We start from the raw sequence: 15,482 nt of genomic DNA, 5'->3' as shown, positions 1-15,482 counted from the left end.
AAGTTTCCTCTTCCCATCTTAAAACAATAAAAGTTAAAATTTGGTTTTGTTTAATCTCAATACAAAACCGTTAGTCCTTGATTTGTTGCTACATTATATGTTTCTCATTCAGTCTGGGGATGTGGGCATTGCTGGCAAGGCGGGACATTTATTGCCCATCTCGAGTTGCCCCAAGGTGGTGGTGGTGATGATGAGCCGCTGCCTTGAACTGCTGGTTAGCAGGTTTGATACAAACGGAGTGTCTCGCTGGGCCACTCAGAGGGCAGTTATTGCTGTGGGTCTGGAGTCACAGAGACCCAGACCGGGTAAGGACGGCGGGTTTCCTTCCCGAAAGGACATCAGTGAACCAGTTGGGTTTTTACGACACTCTGACAGATTCATGGTCACTTTTACTGAGACCAGATTTTTAAAATGGAATTCAAATTCTCAAACTGGCACGGTGGGATTTAAACTCGGTTTCTCTGGATTACCAGCCCAGTAACAGTACACTATTGTACCCCATTTTCTGTCAAGCTAAATTGAATTTGGTGACAGAGACAACTTTAACTGATGCCCGGAGAAACAGAACACACTGCAAACTGAAAACACAGTCAGAAAGAGTTGAATCAAACTGCACCTGTTTCCTCAATGGGTTTGGTCAAGGATGTCACTCCTCTATTCTCCTCCAGTGCAATGATATGACTCTCAGGAATGCCAGCAGCATCTATCAAGTTTTGGTTACGGCCATCAGCATCGCAGGGAGCTACAGTTAATTTAGTGGTCTTTGAACAAACGCCAAGGTCAATAAACTCCTCAAGGATCCACGTACTCGATTTCCCATTCTGATGGCCAACACTTTGATCTACTTCATTTACACGTAAAAGTTCCGATACGACACAGTCTTCCTTCGGCATAGCGCTTAAACAGGAGAGAAACAAAAAACATAAACCTACGAGGCACCAGAGAGATGAAAAAAAAACCTTTTGATTCTTGATGTGATTACTCATTGGTATTAGCCTTGAAAAACAAACATTTCAGGCTTCATATTTATCTGGTTTTAGGATTTGCCATTGTTTAATCTGTGAATGTATCTTAGTTGGGTTTTATGCAACTCATCAAGCTGAAACATAATACTAGAGAAACTTGTATTTATACAGTGGCTCATCACAGCTAGCAGACCTGTCCCAAAGTTTCACCTGTAGACCTGTCCCAGTGTTTCACCTGTAGACCGGTCCCAAAGTTTCACCTGTAGACCGGTCCCAGTGTTTCACCTGTAGACCTGTCCCAGTGTTTCACCTGTAGACCGGTCCCAGTGTTTCACCTGTAGACCGGTCCCAGTGTTTCACCTGTAGACCGGTCCCAGTGTTTCACCTGTAGACCGGTCCCAGTGTTTCACCTGTAGACCTGTCCCAGTGTTTCACCTGTAGACCGGTCCCAGTGTTTCACCTGTAGACCTGTCCCAGTGTTTCACCTGTAGACCGGTCCCAGTGTTTCACCTGTAGACCTGTCCCAGTGTTTCACCTGTAGACCTGTCCCAGTGTTTCACCTGTAGACCTGTCCCAGTGTTTCACCTGTAGACCTGTCCCAGTGTTTCACCTGTAGACCTGTCCCAGTGTTTCACCTGTAGACCTGTCCCAAAGTGTTTCACCTGTAGACCTGTCCCAGTGTTTCACCTGTAGACCTGTCCCAAAGTGTTTCACCTGTAGACCGGTCCCAAAGAGTTTCTGTCATTAAGTCTGATAACCCTCTTCTGAACCACCTTGGGACATTTTACTACGTTAAAGGCGCTATATAAATCCAAGTTGTTGTTAAAGGGATTTGAACATGAGGATTTCAAATGACAATGCCTTGGGGGACGGGGGACCAACATAGGCCAGTGTGGACAGGGGTGATGGTCAAGGGGACAAGGTGCAGGCAGCAGCAATGCAATAATAATGCGATAAGCACAATCTAAACAACAAAGCCAAAGATTTCCCAAAGGAAAACCTGAAGCTGAAAAATGAAAAAAGACCGATTGCATACGACCAGCCAGATGAAGATTTTAATAAGGAATTAACTCTTCACAGCTTATAGTGTTAATCTCGGATAAGTGGGTCTAGGCAGATTAAATCTGATCAAAACAAGTGAAATGCTGGAAATCCAAAACAGAAAATGCTGGAAATACACAACATGGGTTAATGTTTGGAGTGTAGGCCCTTTGTCAGAGACGTTCACCTGCCCCGTCTCTCTCTCTAGATCAATTCAGATGTTGCACAAATGCTCCAAACGTGAACTAAAAGGTACAGGGACCTACCTCACATCCACTGGCTGGTCTTCATTCACAAAGTGCCCGACGTTATTAGTCCGGTCTACACCATTCAGCTCCGTTCCCTCATCTGTGACAGCCTCATCAGATAACTCCGCATATTCCTGTGCAGCATCTTGAAGCTCATCGATTCCATCGGTGCTATCTAAGAAAATAGAAAAACCGTAAGGGAGAAATTGAGTCATTATTTTGACAGTTGCCCCTTTGGTTTGCTTCAAACCAAAAAACACTTCAAGAACATCCCTGATAGCAGCCCTTCCCATGTAGTATTTATTTATATACAGGACCCAGCGAGGCAGAAAATGCTAAACTACCAATTGTATTATATAGCTCCTTTAATGTAGAAAATGTCCCAAGGTGCAGAGGTATGAGGGAAACTGATGCCAAGTCAAAGGAGCAGCGATTAGGAGGGTGACTTGGTCAAAGAAAGGGAGGTGTGTTTCTGGAGGGAATTGCAGAGTGGGACCTCGGCAGCTGAAGGTCTGCCGTCAATGGCAGTGGGGAAAGAGATGTACGAGCGGCTGGGGTCAGACAGCACCGAGAGTTTGGGGTAAGGAGGGTACAGAGATGGGGAGGGGCGAGGCCACGAAAGGATTTAAACACCAGGATGAGAATTTTAAATTTAACTTAATTACTAAAATAATGAAGTCATCCTTAAGCACCAATATCAGTTGTAAAACAATAAGGTTGGGGGAGGGAAAACAGATTTATTAAAATGTAGGGCATTTATTCAAATGCAGTGAAATAGTTTCCATATTTGCTCTGCATTTGGCTGCGAATTAAGACCCAACTCGTGTTTCCCATTTCATGGAATTTTACTGGAAGGAGTAAGGGACCCCAGTAAAGAGGGTTTAAAGAATCAGTTTTCAAACTGGGGTCCCCAAAGTTATCAGGTTTCCACTCATTGGTTTACGAGCACATTCATTCCGCTGCTGCGTACTCAAAAGGATTTTTTTTTGTTGCATTGATAGCACTTTTCCTTTGGATATGGATACTGTCCTTCAGAAGTTATGATGGGAGCGGGAGGGGTGTTCAGGAGTGTCAGTATTTGCAGAGGGTCTCAGTACAGGACCAGTGATTTAAAGCAGTAATTTAACCCAATGGTAAAATACGCTCCAAGCCACTCACCCACTTCATCCGCATCCTCGATCCTGGGCTCATCCTCACTACTTTCCTCAGCCCCGGCACCGTCCGACCTTTCATCCTTCTGTGTAAACGGTGTGAATTAGGTTAGCGTTTGTACGGTCTTTATATAATATCTAAGAATTCACACTTAAGAACAGGCGGAGTCCATTCAGCCCCTCAAGCCTGTTCCGTCATTCAATGAGATCATGGCTGATCTGTATCATAACTTATAGAATCATAAAATGGTTACAGCACGGACCATCAAGCCAGGTCATCAACCCTGGTTCAATAAGGAGTGTAGAAGAGCATGCCAGGAGCAGCACCAGGCGTACCTAAGAATGAGGTGCAAACCTGTAACACAGGACTACATGCATGCTAAACAGCAAGCGCAGCACGCTATAGACAGAGCTAAGCGATTCCACAACCAACGGATCAGATCAAAGCTCTGCAGTCCTATCACAGCCAGTCATGAATGGTGGTGGACAGTTAAACAACTAACGTAACAACATAAGAAACAGGAGTCGTCGGCCGATCGGCCCCTCGAGCCTGCTCTGCCATTCAATAAGATCATGGCTGATCCATTCTGTGTCCTCAACAACACTTTCCCGCTCTCTCCCCAGACCCCTTGACTCCCCCGTAGTTCAAATGTCTGTCAATCTCCACCTTGAATATATTCAATGACCCAGCCTCCACAACTCTCTGGGGTAGAGAATTCCAAAGATTCACAACCCTCAGAAGAAATTCCTCCTCATCTCCGTCTTAAACGGGCGACCCCTTATTCTGAAACTATGCCCCCTAGTTCTAGATACCCCAACTAGGGGAAACATCCTCTCAGCATCTACCCTGTGAATCCCCCTCAGAATCTTGTATGTTTCAATAAGATCACCCTTCATTCTTCTAAACTCCAATGAGTATAGGCCACAGGGGAGGTGCCAGAGGACTGGAGGACAGCTAACGTAGTACCATTATTCAAGAAGGGTAGTAGGGATAAACCAGGGAATGATAGGCCAGTGAGCCTAACATCAGTGGTAGGGAAATTATTGGAAAAAATTCTGAGGGACAGAATTAGTCTCCACTTGGAGAGGCAAGGATTAACCAAGGCTAGTCAGCATGGCTTTGTCAGGGGGAGATCACGTCTAACCAATTTGACTGAATTTTTCAAGGGGGTGACTAGGTGCGTGGATGAGGGTAGTGCAGTTGATGTAGTTTACATGGACTTCAGTAAGGCTTTTGACAAAGTCCTGCATGGGAGACTGGTCAAGAAGGTAAGAGCCCATGGGATCCAGGGCAATTTGGCACATTGGATTTAAAATTGGCTTAGTGGCAGGAGGCAGAGGGCGATGGTCGAAGGTTGTTTTTGTGACTGGAAGCCTCTGTCCAGTGGTGTACTGCAGGGATCAGTGCTGGGTCCTTTGCTGTTTGTAGTGTACATTAATGATTTAGATATGAATGTAGGAGGTATGATCAGTAAGTTCGGAGATGACACAAAAATTGGTGGAGTGGTAAATAGCGAGGAGGGAAGCCTCAGGCTACAGGGCGATATAGATGGGTTGGTTAGATGGGCAGAACAGTGGCAAATGGAATTTAACCCTGAAAAGTGAGATGATGCATTTTGGGAGGACTAACAAGGCAACATAGAAGATAGGAGCAGGAGTAGGCCATTTGGCCCCTCGAACCTGCTCCGCCATTCAATGCGATCAAGGCCGATCATCCAAATTCAGTACCCTGTCCCTGCCTTCTCTCCATATCCCTTGATCCCTTTAGCCTTAAGAAATATATCCAACTTTTTTTTGAATATATTTAATGAACTGGCCTCCACCGCCTTCTGTGGTAGAGAATTCCACAGGTTCACCACTCTCTGGGTGAAGAAATTCCTCCTCATCTCGGTCCTAAATGGCTTACCCCTTATCCTTAGACTGTGACCCCTGGTTCTGGACTCCCCGGCCATCGGGAACATCCTTCCTGCATCTAGTCTGTCTAGTCCTGTTAGTATTTTATAAGTTTCAATGAGATCCCCTCTCATTCTTTTAAACTCCAGCGAGTATAAGCCCAATCGACCCAATCTCTCCTCATACGTCATTCCTGCCATCCCAGGTATCAGACTGGTGAATCTGCGCTGCACTCCCTCCATGGCAAGAACATTCTTCCTCAGATAAGGCGACCAAAACTGCACACAATACTCAAGGTGCGGTCGCACCAAGGCCCTGTACAACTGCAGCAAGACATCCTTGTTCCTGTACTCGAACCCTCTCACTACAAAGGCCAACATACCATTTGCCTTCTTAACCGCCTGCTGCACCTGCATGCTTACCTTCAGCGACTGGTGCACAAGGACACCCAGGTCTCGTTGCACTTCCCCTTCTCCCAATCTATTGCCATTCAGATAATAATCTGCCTTCCTGTTTTTGACACCAAAGTGGATAACCTTGCATTTATCCACATTATACTGCATCTGCCATGCTTCTGCCCAATCACCCAACCTGTCCAAATCATACTGGAGTTTCTCGGCATCCTCCTTACAGCACACACTCCCACCCAGCTTTGTGTCGTCTGCAAACTTGGAGATATTACATCCAATTCCCTCGTCTAGATCATTAAGATATATTGTGAATAGCTGGGGTCCCAGGACCGATCCCTGCGGTACCCCACTAGTCACTGCCTGCCACTCGGAAAAGGACCTGTTTATTCCAACTCTTTGCTCTCTGTCTGCCAACCAGTTCTCTATCCAAGTCAGTACCTTGCCCCCAAATCCCATGTGCCTTAACTTTACACGCTAATCTCTTATGCGGGACCTTATCGAAAACCTTCTGAAAGTCCAAATACACCACATCCACTGGTTCTCCCTTATCAATTTTACCAGTTACATCCTCAAAAAATTCCAGTAGATTAGTCAAGCACGATTTACCTTTTGTAAATCCATGTTGACTTTGTCCGATCCTGTCACTGTTTTCCAAGTGCTCTGCTATTACATCTTCTATAACGGACTCTAGCATTTTCCCCACTACCGACGTCAGGCTTACCGGTCTGTATTTCCCCGTTTTCTCTCTACCACCTTTTTTTGAATAGTGGGATAACATTAGCTACCCTCCAATCCATGGGTACAGTTCCAGAGTCTATCGAATTTTGGAATGGTGGAACCCTAGGAAGGACCTCGGATCAGAGGGACCTCGGTGTGCATGTACATAGATCCCTGAAGGCAGCAGGACAGGTAGATAAGGTGGTTAAAAAGGCATATGGGATACTTGTCTTCATTAGCCGAGGCATAGAATATAAGAGCAGGGAGGTTATGATGGAGCTGTACAAAACGCTAGTTAGGCCACAGCTGGAATACTGTGTGCAGTTCTGGACGCCACACTATAGGAAGGATGTGATTGCATTGGAGAGGGTGCAGAGGAGATTCACCAGGATGTTACCTGGGCTGGAGCGCTTCAGCTATGAGGAGAGACTGGACAGGCTGGGGTTGTTTTCCTTGGAGCAGAGAAGGCTGGGGACCTGATTGAGGTGTACAAAATTATGAGGGGGCGTAGATAGAAAGGAACTTTTCCCCTTAGTAAATAACCAGGGGGCATAGTTTCAAGGTTAGGGGCAGGAGGTTTAGAGGGGATTTGAGGAAAAACTTTTTCACCCAGAGGGTGGTTGGAATCTGGAACTCACTGCCTGAAAGGGTGGTAGAGGCAGGAACCCTCACAACATTCAAGAAGCATTTAGATGAGCACTTGAAACACCATAGCATACAAGGCTACGGACCAAGTGCTGGAAAATGGAATTAGAATAGACAGGGCTCGATGGCCGGCGCGGACACGATGGGCCGAAGGGCCTCTTTCTGTGCTGTATAACCTGCTCGACCTTTCGTCATACGTCAACCCCTTCATCCCAGGAATCAACCTAGTGAACCTTCTCTGCACTGCCTCTAATGCAAGTATGTCCTTCCTTAAATATAGAGACCACAACATAACATAACGAGAGGAGGACGTGAACATCCGCATCCTCAATGATAGCGGAGCCCAGCACACAACCAACAGATTAGATGAAAGCTCTGCAGTCCTGCCACAAAATCAAAAGACAAAGCTGAAGTGTTTGCAACCGTTTTCAGCTGGAAGTGCTGAGTGGATGATCCATCGCAGCCTCCTCCTGCGGTCCTCACCGTCACAGAAGCCAGTCTTCAGCCAATTCGATTCACTCCACGTGATATCAAGAAACGGCTGAGCGCACTGGATACAGCAAAGGCTGTGGGCCCCGACAACATCCCGGCTATCGTGCTGAAGACTTGTGCTCCAGAACTAGCCGCGCCTCTAGCCAAGCTGTTCCAGTACAGCTACAACACTGGCATCTATCTGACAATGTGGAAAACTGCCCAGGTATGTCCTGTCCACGAAAAGCAGGACAAATCCAATCCGGCCAATTACCGCCCCATCAGTCTATTCTCAATCATTAATACATTAGCAAAATGCTGCGGATGCTGGAAATCTGAAATAACAACAGAAAATGCTGGAAATACTCAGCAGGCCAGGCAGCATCCGTGGAGAGAGAAACAGAGTTAACGTTTCAGGTCTGGGACCCTTCATCAGAACTGGAAAAAGCTGGAGATGTAACAGATATTAAACAGGTGCAGAGACGGGGGGGGGGGGGGGGAATTGAAGGAACAATCTGTGCTTTTGTAAGAGGCAGGAAAGATAAAATGTTGCAAATGGGAATGGCAAAAATCATACAGCCCAACCAGTCCCCATCCACCACCACCCTCCTCCGCCTGGCTGAACTTGTTCTCACATTGAACAACTTCTCCTTTGACTCCACTCACTTCCTCCAAATTAAAGGTGTTGCTATGGGAACCCGCATGGGTCCTAGCTATGCCTGCCTTTTCATGGGATATGTGGAACATTCTTTGTTCCAGTCCTACTCAGGTCCCCTCCCTCACCTCTTTTTCCGGTACATCGATGACTGTATTGGTGCCGTTTCCTGCTCTCGCCCTGACTAGATAAGTTCATTCACTTTCCTTCCAATTTCCACCCTACTCTCACCTTCACATGGTCCACCTCCGACTCTTCCCTTCCCTGACTACTCCATCTCCATTTCTGGCGATCAGCTTTCGACAAACATCCACTACAAGCCCACTGACTCCCACAGCTACCTGGACTACACTTCCTCCCACCCCGCTTCCTGTAAGGACTCTATTCCATTCTCCCAGTTTCTCTGTCTCCGCCGCATTTGCTCTGATGATGCCACCTTCCACACCAGTGCTTTCGACATGTCTTCCTTTTCCCTCAACCGAGGATTCCCCTCTACCATGGTTGACACGGCCCTCGACCGTGTCCGCTCTATCTCCCGCACTTCTGCTCTCACCCCTTCCCCTCCCTCCCAGAACCACGATAGGGTTCCCCTTGTCACCTTTCACCCCACCAGCCTCCACATTCAACGGATCATCCTCCGCCATCTCCAACGTGATCCCATCACCAAACGCATCTTCCCCTCACCTCCCCTTTCAGCATTCCGAAGGGACCGCTCCCTCCGCGACACCCTGGTCCACTCCTCAATCACCCCCAACAGCCCTTCCCCTTCCTGTGCAAGCACAGGAGATGCAACACATGCCATTTTACCTCCTCCCTTCCCACTGTCCAGGGCCCCAAACACCCCTTCCAGGTGAAACAGCGATTTACTTGTACTACTTGCAATCTAGTATACTGTATTCGCTGCTCACGATGCGGTCTCCTCTACATTGGGGAGACCAAACGCAGATTGGGCGACCGCTTTGCGGAACACCTCCGTTCAGTCCGTAAGGGGGACCCTGAGCTTCCGGTCGCCTGTCACTGTAATTCTCCGCTCCACTCCCACTCTGATCTCTCTGTCCGCGGGCTATTGCATTGTTCCAATACAGCTCAACGTAAGCTCGAGGAACAGCACCTCACCTTTCGATTAGGCACTTTACAGCCTGCTGGACTCAATATCGAGGTCAACAATTTCAAACTATAACCCCTGCCTCCATTTTTCATGCTGTGTGATTTTCCCATTCCCATTTGCAACATTTTATCTTTCCTGCCTCTTACAAAAGCATAGATTTTCCCTTCAATTCCTCCCCCCCTGTCTCTGCACCTGCTTAATATCTGTTACATCTCCAGCTTTTTCCAGTTCTGATGAAGGGTCCCAGACCTGAAACGTTAACTCTGTTTCTCTCTCCACGGATGCTGCCTGGCCTGCTGAGTATTTCCAGCGTTTTCTGTTATTCTCAATCATTTGCAGGGCTACAGGGGAGTGGGACTAGCTGAAGTGCTCCTGCAGAGAGCTGACACGGGCTTGACGAACCTAATGGACTCCCTTCTGTGCTGTATCGATTCTAAGGCCATTCGGCCCGTCGAGCCCGTGCTGGCTCTCTGCAAGAGCACTTCAGCGAGTCCCACTCCCCCGCCCTTTCCCCGGAGCCCTGCAAATTCTTTTCCTTCAGATACTCCTCCAATTCCAAAGCCACGATTGAATCTGCCTCCACCACCCTTTCTGGCAGTGAATTCCAGATTCTAACCACTCGCTGCGTAAAGAAGTTTTCCCTCATGTCGCCTTTGGTTCTTCTGCCAATCACCTTAAATCTGTGTCCTCTGGTTCTCGACCCTTCCGCCAATGGGAACAGTTTCTCTCTATCTACTCTGTCCAGACCCCTCATGATTTTGAACACCTCTATCAAATCTCCTCTCAATCTTCTCTGCTCTAAGGAGAACAACCCCAGCTTACATAAGAACGTAAGAAATAGGAGCAGGAGTAGGCCAACGGCCCCTCGAGCCTGCTCCGCCATTCAATAAGATCATGGCTGATCTGATCCTAACCGCCAATCCACTATCACAGAACCATCGCCTGAATCTAACAGAACCAGACACACGAAATAGGAGCAGGATCAGGCTACACGGCCCCTGGGTCCGCCACACACAGGACCATGACCGATCCGAACCTAGATTCATGTCCAAATTCCTGCCCGCTCCCCGTAACCCTTTATTCCCTTTACTTCTAGGAAACTGTCTATTTCTGTTTTAAATTTATGTAATGATGTAGCTTCTACAGCTTTTTGAGGCAGCATATTCCATGGACCTACCACCCTCTGAGTGAAGTAGTTCCTCCTCATCTCAGTTTTGAAAGAGCAGCCCCTTATTCTAAGACTATGCCCCCTAGTTCTAGTTTCACCCATCATCGGGAACATCCTCCACGCATCCACCCGATCCAACCCCTTCACAATCTTATATGTTTCAATAAGATCGCCTCTCATTCTTCTGAACTCCAATGAGTAGAGTCCCAATCTACTCAACCTCTCCTCATATGTCCATCCCCTCATCCCCGGGATTAACCGAGTGAACCTTCTTTGTACTGACTCGAGAGCAAGTATGTCTTTTCTTAAGTATGGACACCAAAACTGTATGCAGTATTCCAGGTGCGGTCTCACCAATACCTTGTACAACTGAAGCAATACCTCCCTATTTTTATATTCTATCCCCCTAGCAATGAAAGCCAACTTTCCATTGGCCTTCTTAATCACTTGCTGCACCTGCATACTAACCTTTTGAGTTTCGTGCACCAGGACCCCCAGATCCCTTTGTACTTCAGTACTTTCCAGTTTCTTGCCATTAAGATAATAACTTGCTCTACGATTTTTCCTGCCAAAGTGCATAACCTCACACTTTCCAGTATTGTATTCCATCTGCCAAATCTCTGCCCACTTACTTAGCCTGTCTATGTCCCCTTGCAGGTTTTTTATGTCCTCCTCACTCACTACTTTCCCTCCCATCTTAGTATCATCTGCAAACTTTGATATGTTACACTCGGTCCCCTCCTCTAAATCGTTAATATAGATTGTAAAGAGTTGGGGGGACCCAGCACTGACCCCTGCGGAACACCACTAGTTACTGATTGCCAGTCCGAGAATGAACCATTTATCCCAACTCTCTGCTTTCTGTTAGATAGCCAATCCTCTATCCATGCCAGAATATTACCCCCAATCCCGTGATTTTTTATCTTAAGCAATAATCTTTTGTGTGGCACCTTGTCAAATGCCTTTTGGAAGTCTAAATACACTACGTCCACTGGTTCCCCCTTATCCACCCTATATGTTACTTCCTCAAAGAACTCCAGCAAATTTGTCAAACATGACTTCCCCTTCATGATTATCCAAAGGGCAGCACGGTGGCATAGTGGTTAGCACTGTTGCCTCACAGCGTCAGGGACCCGGGTTCGAATCCGGCCTCGGGTGACTGTCTGTGTGGAGTTTGCACATTCTCCCCGTGTTTGCGTGGGTTTTCTCCGGGTGCTCCGGTTTCCTCCCACAGTCCAAAGATGTGCAGGTTAGGTTGATTGGCTATGATAAATTGACCCTTAGTGTTAGGGGGATTAAATGCGTGGGGTTACGGGGATAGGGTGGGATAGGTGTTGGTGTAGGGGTTACGGGGATCGGGTGGGATATGTGTCGGTGCAGGCTCGATGGGCTGAAATGGCCTCTATCTGCACTGTGGGGTTTCTGTGATAAGTTCTGTGATGTCCTGTTACTGTCTCCTTAATAATGGACTCCAATATTTTACCTACCATAGATGTTAGGCTAACCGGTCTATAGTTTCCAGCCTTCTGTCTACTGCCCTTTTTAAATAAGGGCGTTACATTAGCAGTTTTCCAGTCTGCCGGGACCTTTGCTGATTCCAGGGAGTTTTGGAAAATTATTACCAATGCATCCACAATCCCTACCGCCACTTCCCTCAAGACCCTAGGATGTAAGCCATCAGGTCCAGGTGATTTATCTGCCTTGAGTCACATTATTTTACCGAGTACCACTTCCTTAGTGATTTTGATCGTGTTTAGCTCCTCCCCCCCCCTATAGCCCCCTGTTTGTCCAGTGTTGGGATATTCTTAGTGTCCTCTACTGTAAAGACTGATACAAAATATTCATTCAGTGTTTTTGCCATCTCCATATTTCCCAGTCTCATCCTCTAAGGGACCAACATTTACTTTAGCCACCCTTTTTCTTTTTATATAACTATAAAAACTCTTACTATCTGTTTTTATATTTTTTGCTAATTTACTTTCATAATCTATCTTCCCTTTCTTAATCAATCTTTTTGTTACTTTTTGCTGTCTTTTAAAGTTTTCCCAATCCTCTATCTTCTCCAGTCTATCCACGTAACTGAAGTCCCTCATCCCTGGAACCATTCTTGTAAATCTTTCCTGCACCCTCTCTAAGGCCTTCACATCCTTCCTAAAGTGCGGTGCCCAGAATTGGACACAATACTGCAGTTGAGGCCGAACCAGTGTTTTATAAATGTTCATCATAACTTCCTTACTTTTGTACTCTCTGCCTCTATTTATGAAGCCCAGGATCCCGTATGCTTTTTTAACCGCTTTCTCAACCTGCCCTGCCACCTTCAATGATTTGTGCACATATACCCCCAGGTCTCTCTGTTCATGCACCCCCTTTAGGATTGTACCCTTTAGTTTATATTGCCTCTCCTCATTCTTCCTACCAAAATGTATCAGTTTGCACTTTCCTGCATTAAATTTCATCTGCCACGTGTCCGCCCAGTCCAGCAGCCTTCATCTATCCGCCTTGGTTCTGTAACCCTCAATACCCTTACCCAACAAAAATCTCCCAATCTCAGTTTGGAATTGTTCAATTGCCCGCCAGCCTCAGCAGCTTTTTGGGGGAGAGAATTCCAGAGTTCCACTGGAAAAGAACCTGCAAAAATTTGTTACAATCAAAAATCCAACAGATTGATCTCGTCTCCCCCTGTATGGACTTTCGGTGAAGCACATTTCACACACGGGTAGAATTCAAGCCCTGGGCTACTCATCGACAACTACACAGGGTTACAAACCAGAATCGCATCCACTGGGATATATTGCAGCTGCAAGGGCAATTTTCTAATCTTTCAATTCTATCCCAACTTTCAGACCCCCAATCAGAATGCAAAATTCTGTCTCACTTGTCTGTTTCTCCCATTCTCATTCACACTTCTGACCAGTGACCACTTCCGGTGGTGTACCGGTCTGCCACGATCACCTGTTTAGTTTGAGCGCGCTTCAGTTGTAACACAGCACGGAGCTCCTGGTAATGCAATATATTGGCCAAGCCCACTGGAAAATGCATGGCATGAGGCACACAGCAGCAGGGCAGGGACACCCAATGACAAACTAAACCAGACACAAGCTGGGCACTCCTCTTCAGTTCGGGACTGTTGTTTGGGGGACACCAATTAGAATTTTAAAAATAATTCAATAATTAAAGATTGTGCGAATGGAAGCTAGAAACACAAAACAGCTGCACGTCCATTACCTTAGCTTCACCTTGGCGATCCTTTCTCGTTCTCTTCATAATCTCGTCAATTCTCTGTTAATTACAGGGAAGCATTTACTTATGTGGGACCTCAGGAATTTGTATAAAACATTCAAACCCATTGGTCTAAAGGAAATAAATGTTACATGCGTGGAAGAATGCAAAAGCTTGCAGCCAGTAATATTAATGTCCCAGCTGGACTAGTTCCAGCTGACTGAGACTAAACTATTTCCTTCTCATACTTACAAAGCTGTGATTCCACAGAGCCATATTTGCTAAGAGTTAAAGTTGCATTACAGACACATGGACAGGGCAGTTTAGCAGCAAGCAAGTTAAAGAAAGTTCTTTAATCATTTGTGCAGAAATCCATCACTATATTTAAGCATCTTTAAACCAACTAGCAAGGATTCATCATAGAATCGTACAGCACAGGAGGAGGCCGTTCAGCCCATCGTGCCTGTGCTTTGAAAGAGCTCTCCGATTAGTCCCACTCTTTCCCCAGAGCTCTGCAAAGTTTTTATTTTAAAGTATTTCTCCGATCCCCTTTTGAAAGTTACTATTGAATCTGCTTCCACCGCCCTTTCAGGCAGCGCGTTCCACATTGTAAAAAATCTCTCATCTCCCCTCTGGTTCTTTTGCCAATCACCTTAAATCTGTCCCCTCTCGTTACCGACCCTCCCGCCACTGGAAACAGTTTCTCCTGATTTACTGGTAAAAATAGTTGCTATTTGCCTGCTGTGGCGTGCACACAGTCCCTGCAGAGCCACTCTCCACTTACCCAACCCCAGAGAATTTAGGTACAAGCTGCCAAGAGTCGAGGCATAGGCACCGCAAGCGACTGCAGAAATGCAGCTGGAGTTAAGCAGTTTAAAACCAAGTAACTGATGAGCACAGAGTATTGTTCAGTTCGGACCACCCTAACCGGTTAACCCTGCCAATCAGCGCACTATCTGACGCCAAGTGGGAGGAATCCTTGCTTTCACTCGCAGGTAAACTCATCCAGGTCCTTTTCGAGTGCGCCAGGCTGGTCTGGAATACTGCAGGCCTGCCTGGCTCGGGCAACAGATTACTCAGCAACCAGAGGGTTAGCTCGATTACAATCCCTCATTGCCACGTCACCTGGGAGTCAATACCACCCTAGAGACCTCCCTTAAATTAAGGCAGCAATAGACTTGTTCATAAATGCTAACATGCGTTAATCATAAGAAAATAGATGCATATTCTCCTCTCTACATCCAATCCTATCTGCTGTTTGGCTGATTCCACTCCACTTCTGCGCTTATTCCGATTGCCTGCCCTCAGTGCGTACAACCTCTCATTCCTCTCAGTGCAAGGTATGAATCACTACATCTTTAGCCTCTTCAATTCAACAGTGACAACCTTATTTCAATTCTCTAGCTTCTGCTCACAAGTCCAACTAATAGCTGCCACTTTTTATTTTTGAAGACTCCATCCTGGGTCCTTCTTCACTCACTGACATCGCTGGCCTCACCATCACTTCTCCAATTTTGCTGGCCCACCTGGGCAAGGGCTCCCTCAACAACTGCACAAAGCCCAAGCCTGCCCAAGCTGGAACACTGTCCCTATACCTGGTTAGGACAGTTCTCCACCTCCCAGAAAGGACACAATGACTTTTTATTTGCCAGATAGACAATCCTTTGCAAATATTTCTTGTCTCTGTTTTATTGACAGCACTATGGCTGCACTTTCCATGTGCTCCTCCTGCTTCAAACACGCTGGCCTGGACATTCTACCAGAACGAGCACTGGGCTCCATGGTAGCATT

The 15,482-nt window shown here is 46.6% G+C and overlaps 1 protein-coding gene across 10 annotated transcripts in view; it reads right to left on the bottom strand.

Moving 5' to 3' along the window:
- The window catches only part of map7d3 (MAP7 domain containing 3), a 104,538-nt gene that overhangs the window by 3,273 nt on the left and 85,783 nt on the right, over window positions 1-15,482 (bottom strand). For 7 of the 10 annotated variants that reach the window (XM_086002313.1, XM_086002306.1, XM_086002317.1 and 4 more), the window contains 4 exons: window positions 13,698-13,751; window positions 3,413-3,491; window positions 2,273-2,429; window positions 606-897 (listed from right to left, as the gene is read on the bottom strand). In XM_086002313.1, coding sequence (XP_085858439.1) covers window positions 606-897; window positions 2,273-2,429; window positions 3,413-3,491; window positions 13,698-13,751 — 582 coding nt within the window. Of the gene's footprint in view, window positions 1-605; window positions 898-2,272; window positions 2,430-3,412; window positions 3,492-13,697; window positions 13,752-15,482 lie in introns of those variants that run through there. The other 3 variants (XM_086002310.1, XM_086002346.1, XM_086002322.1) reach the window with 2 other exon arrangements.

This window comes from Somniosus microcephalus, chromosome 1 (genome assembly GCF_052327205.1).
Source record: "Somniosus microcephalus isolate GS21.2 chromosome 1, FLI_Smic_1.0, whole genome shotgun sequence".
NCBI lineage: Eukaryota > Metazoa > Chordata > Chondrichthyes > Squaliformes > Somniosidae > Somniosus > Somniosus microcephalus.
The sequence above is the reverse complement of the archived record's forward strand: the minus strand, read 5'-3'. Positions and strand labels throughout refer to the sequence as shown.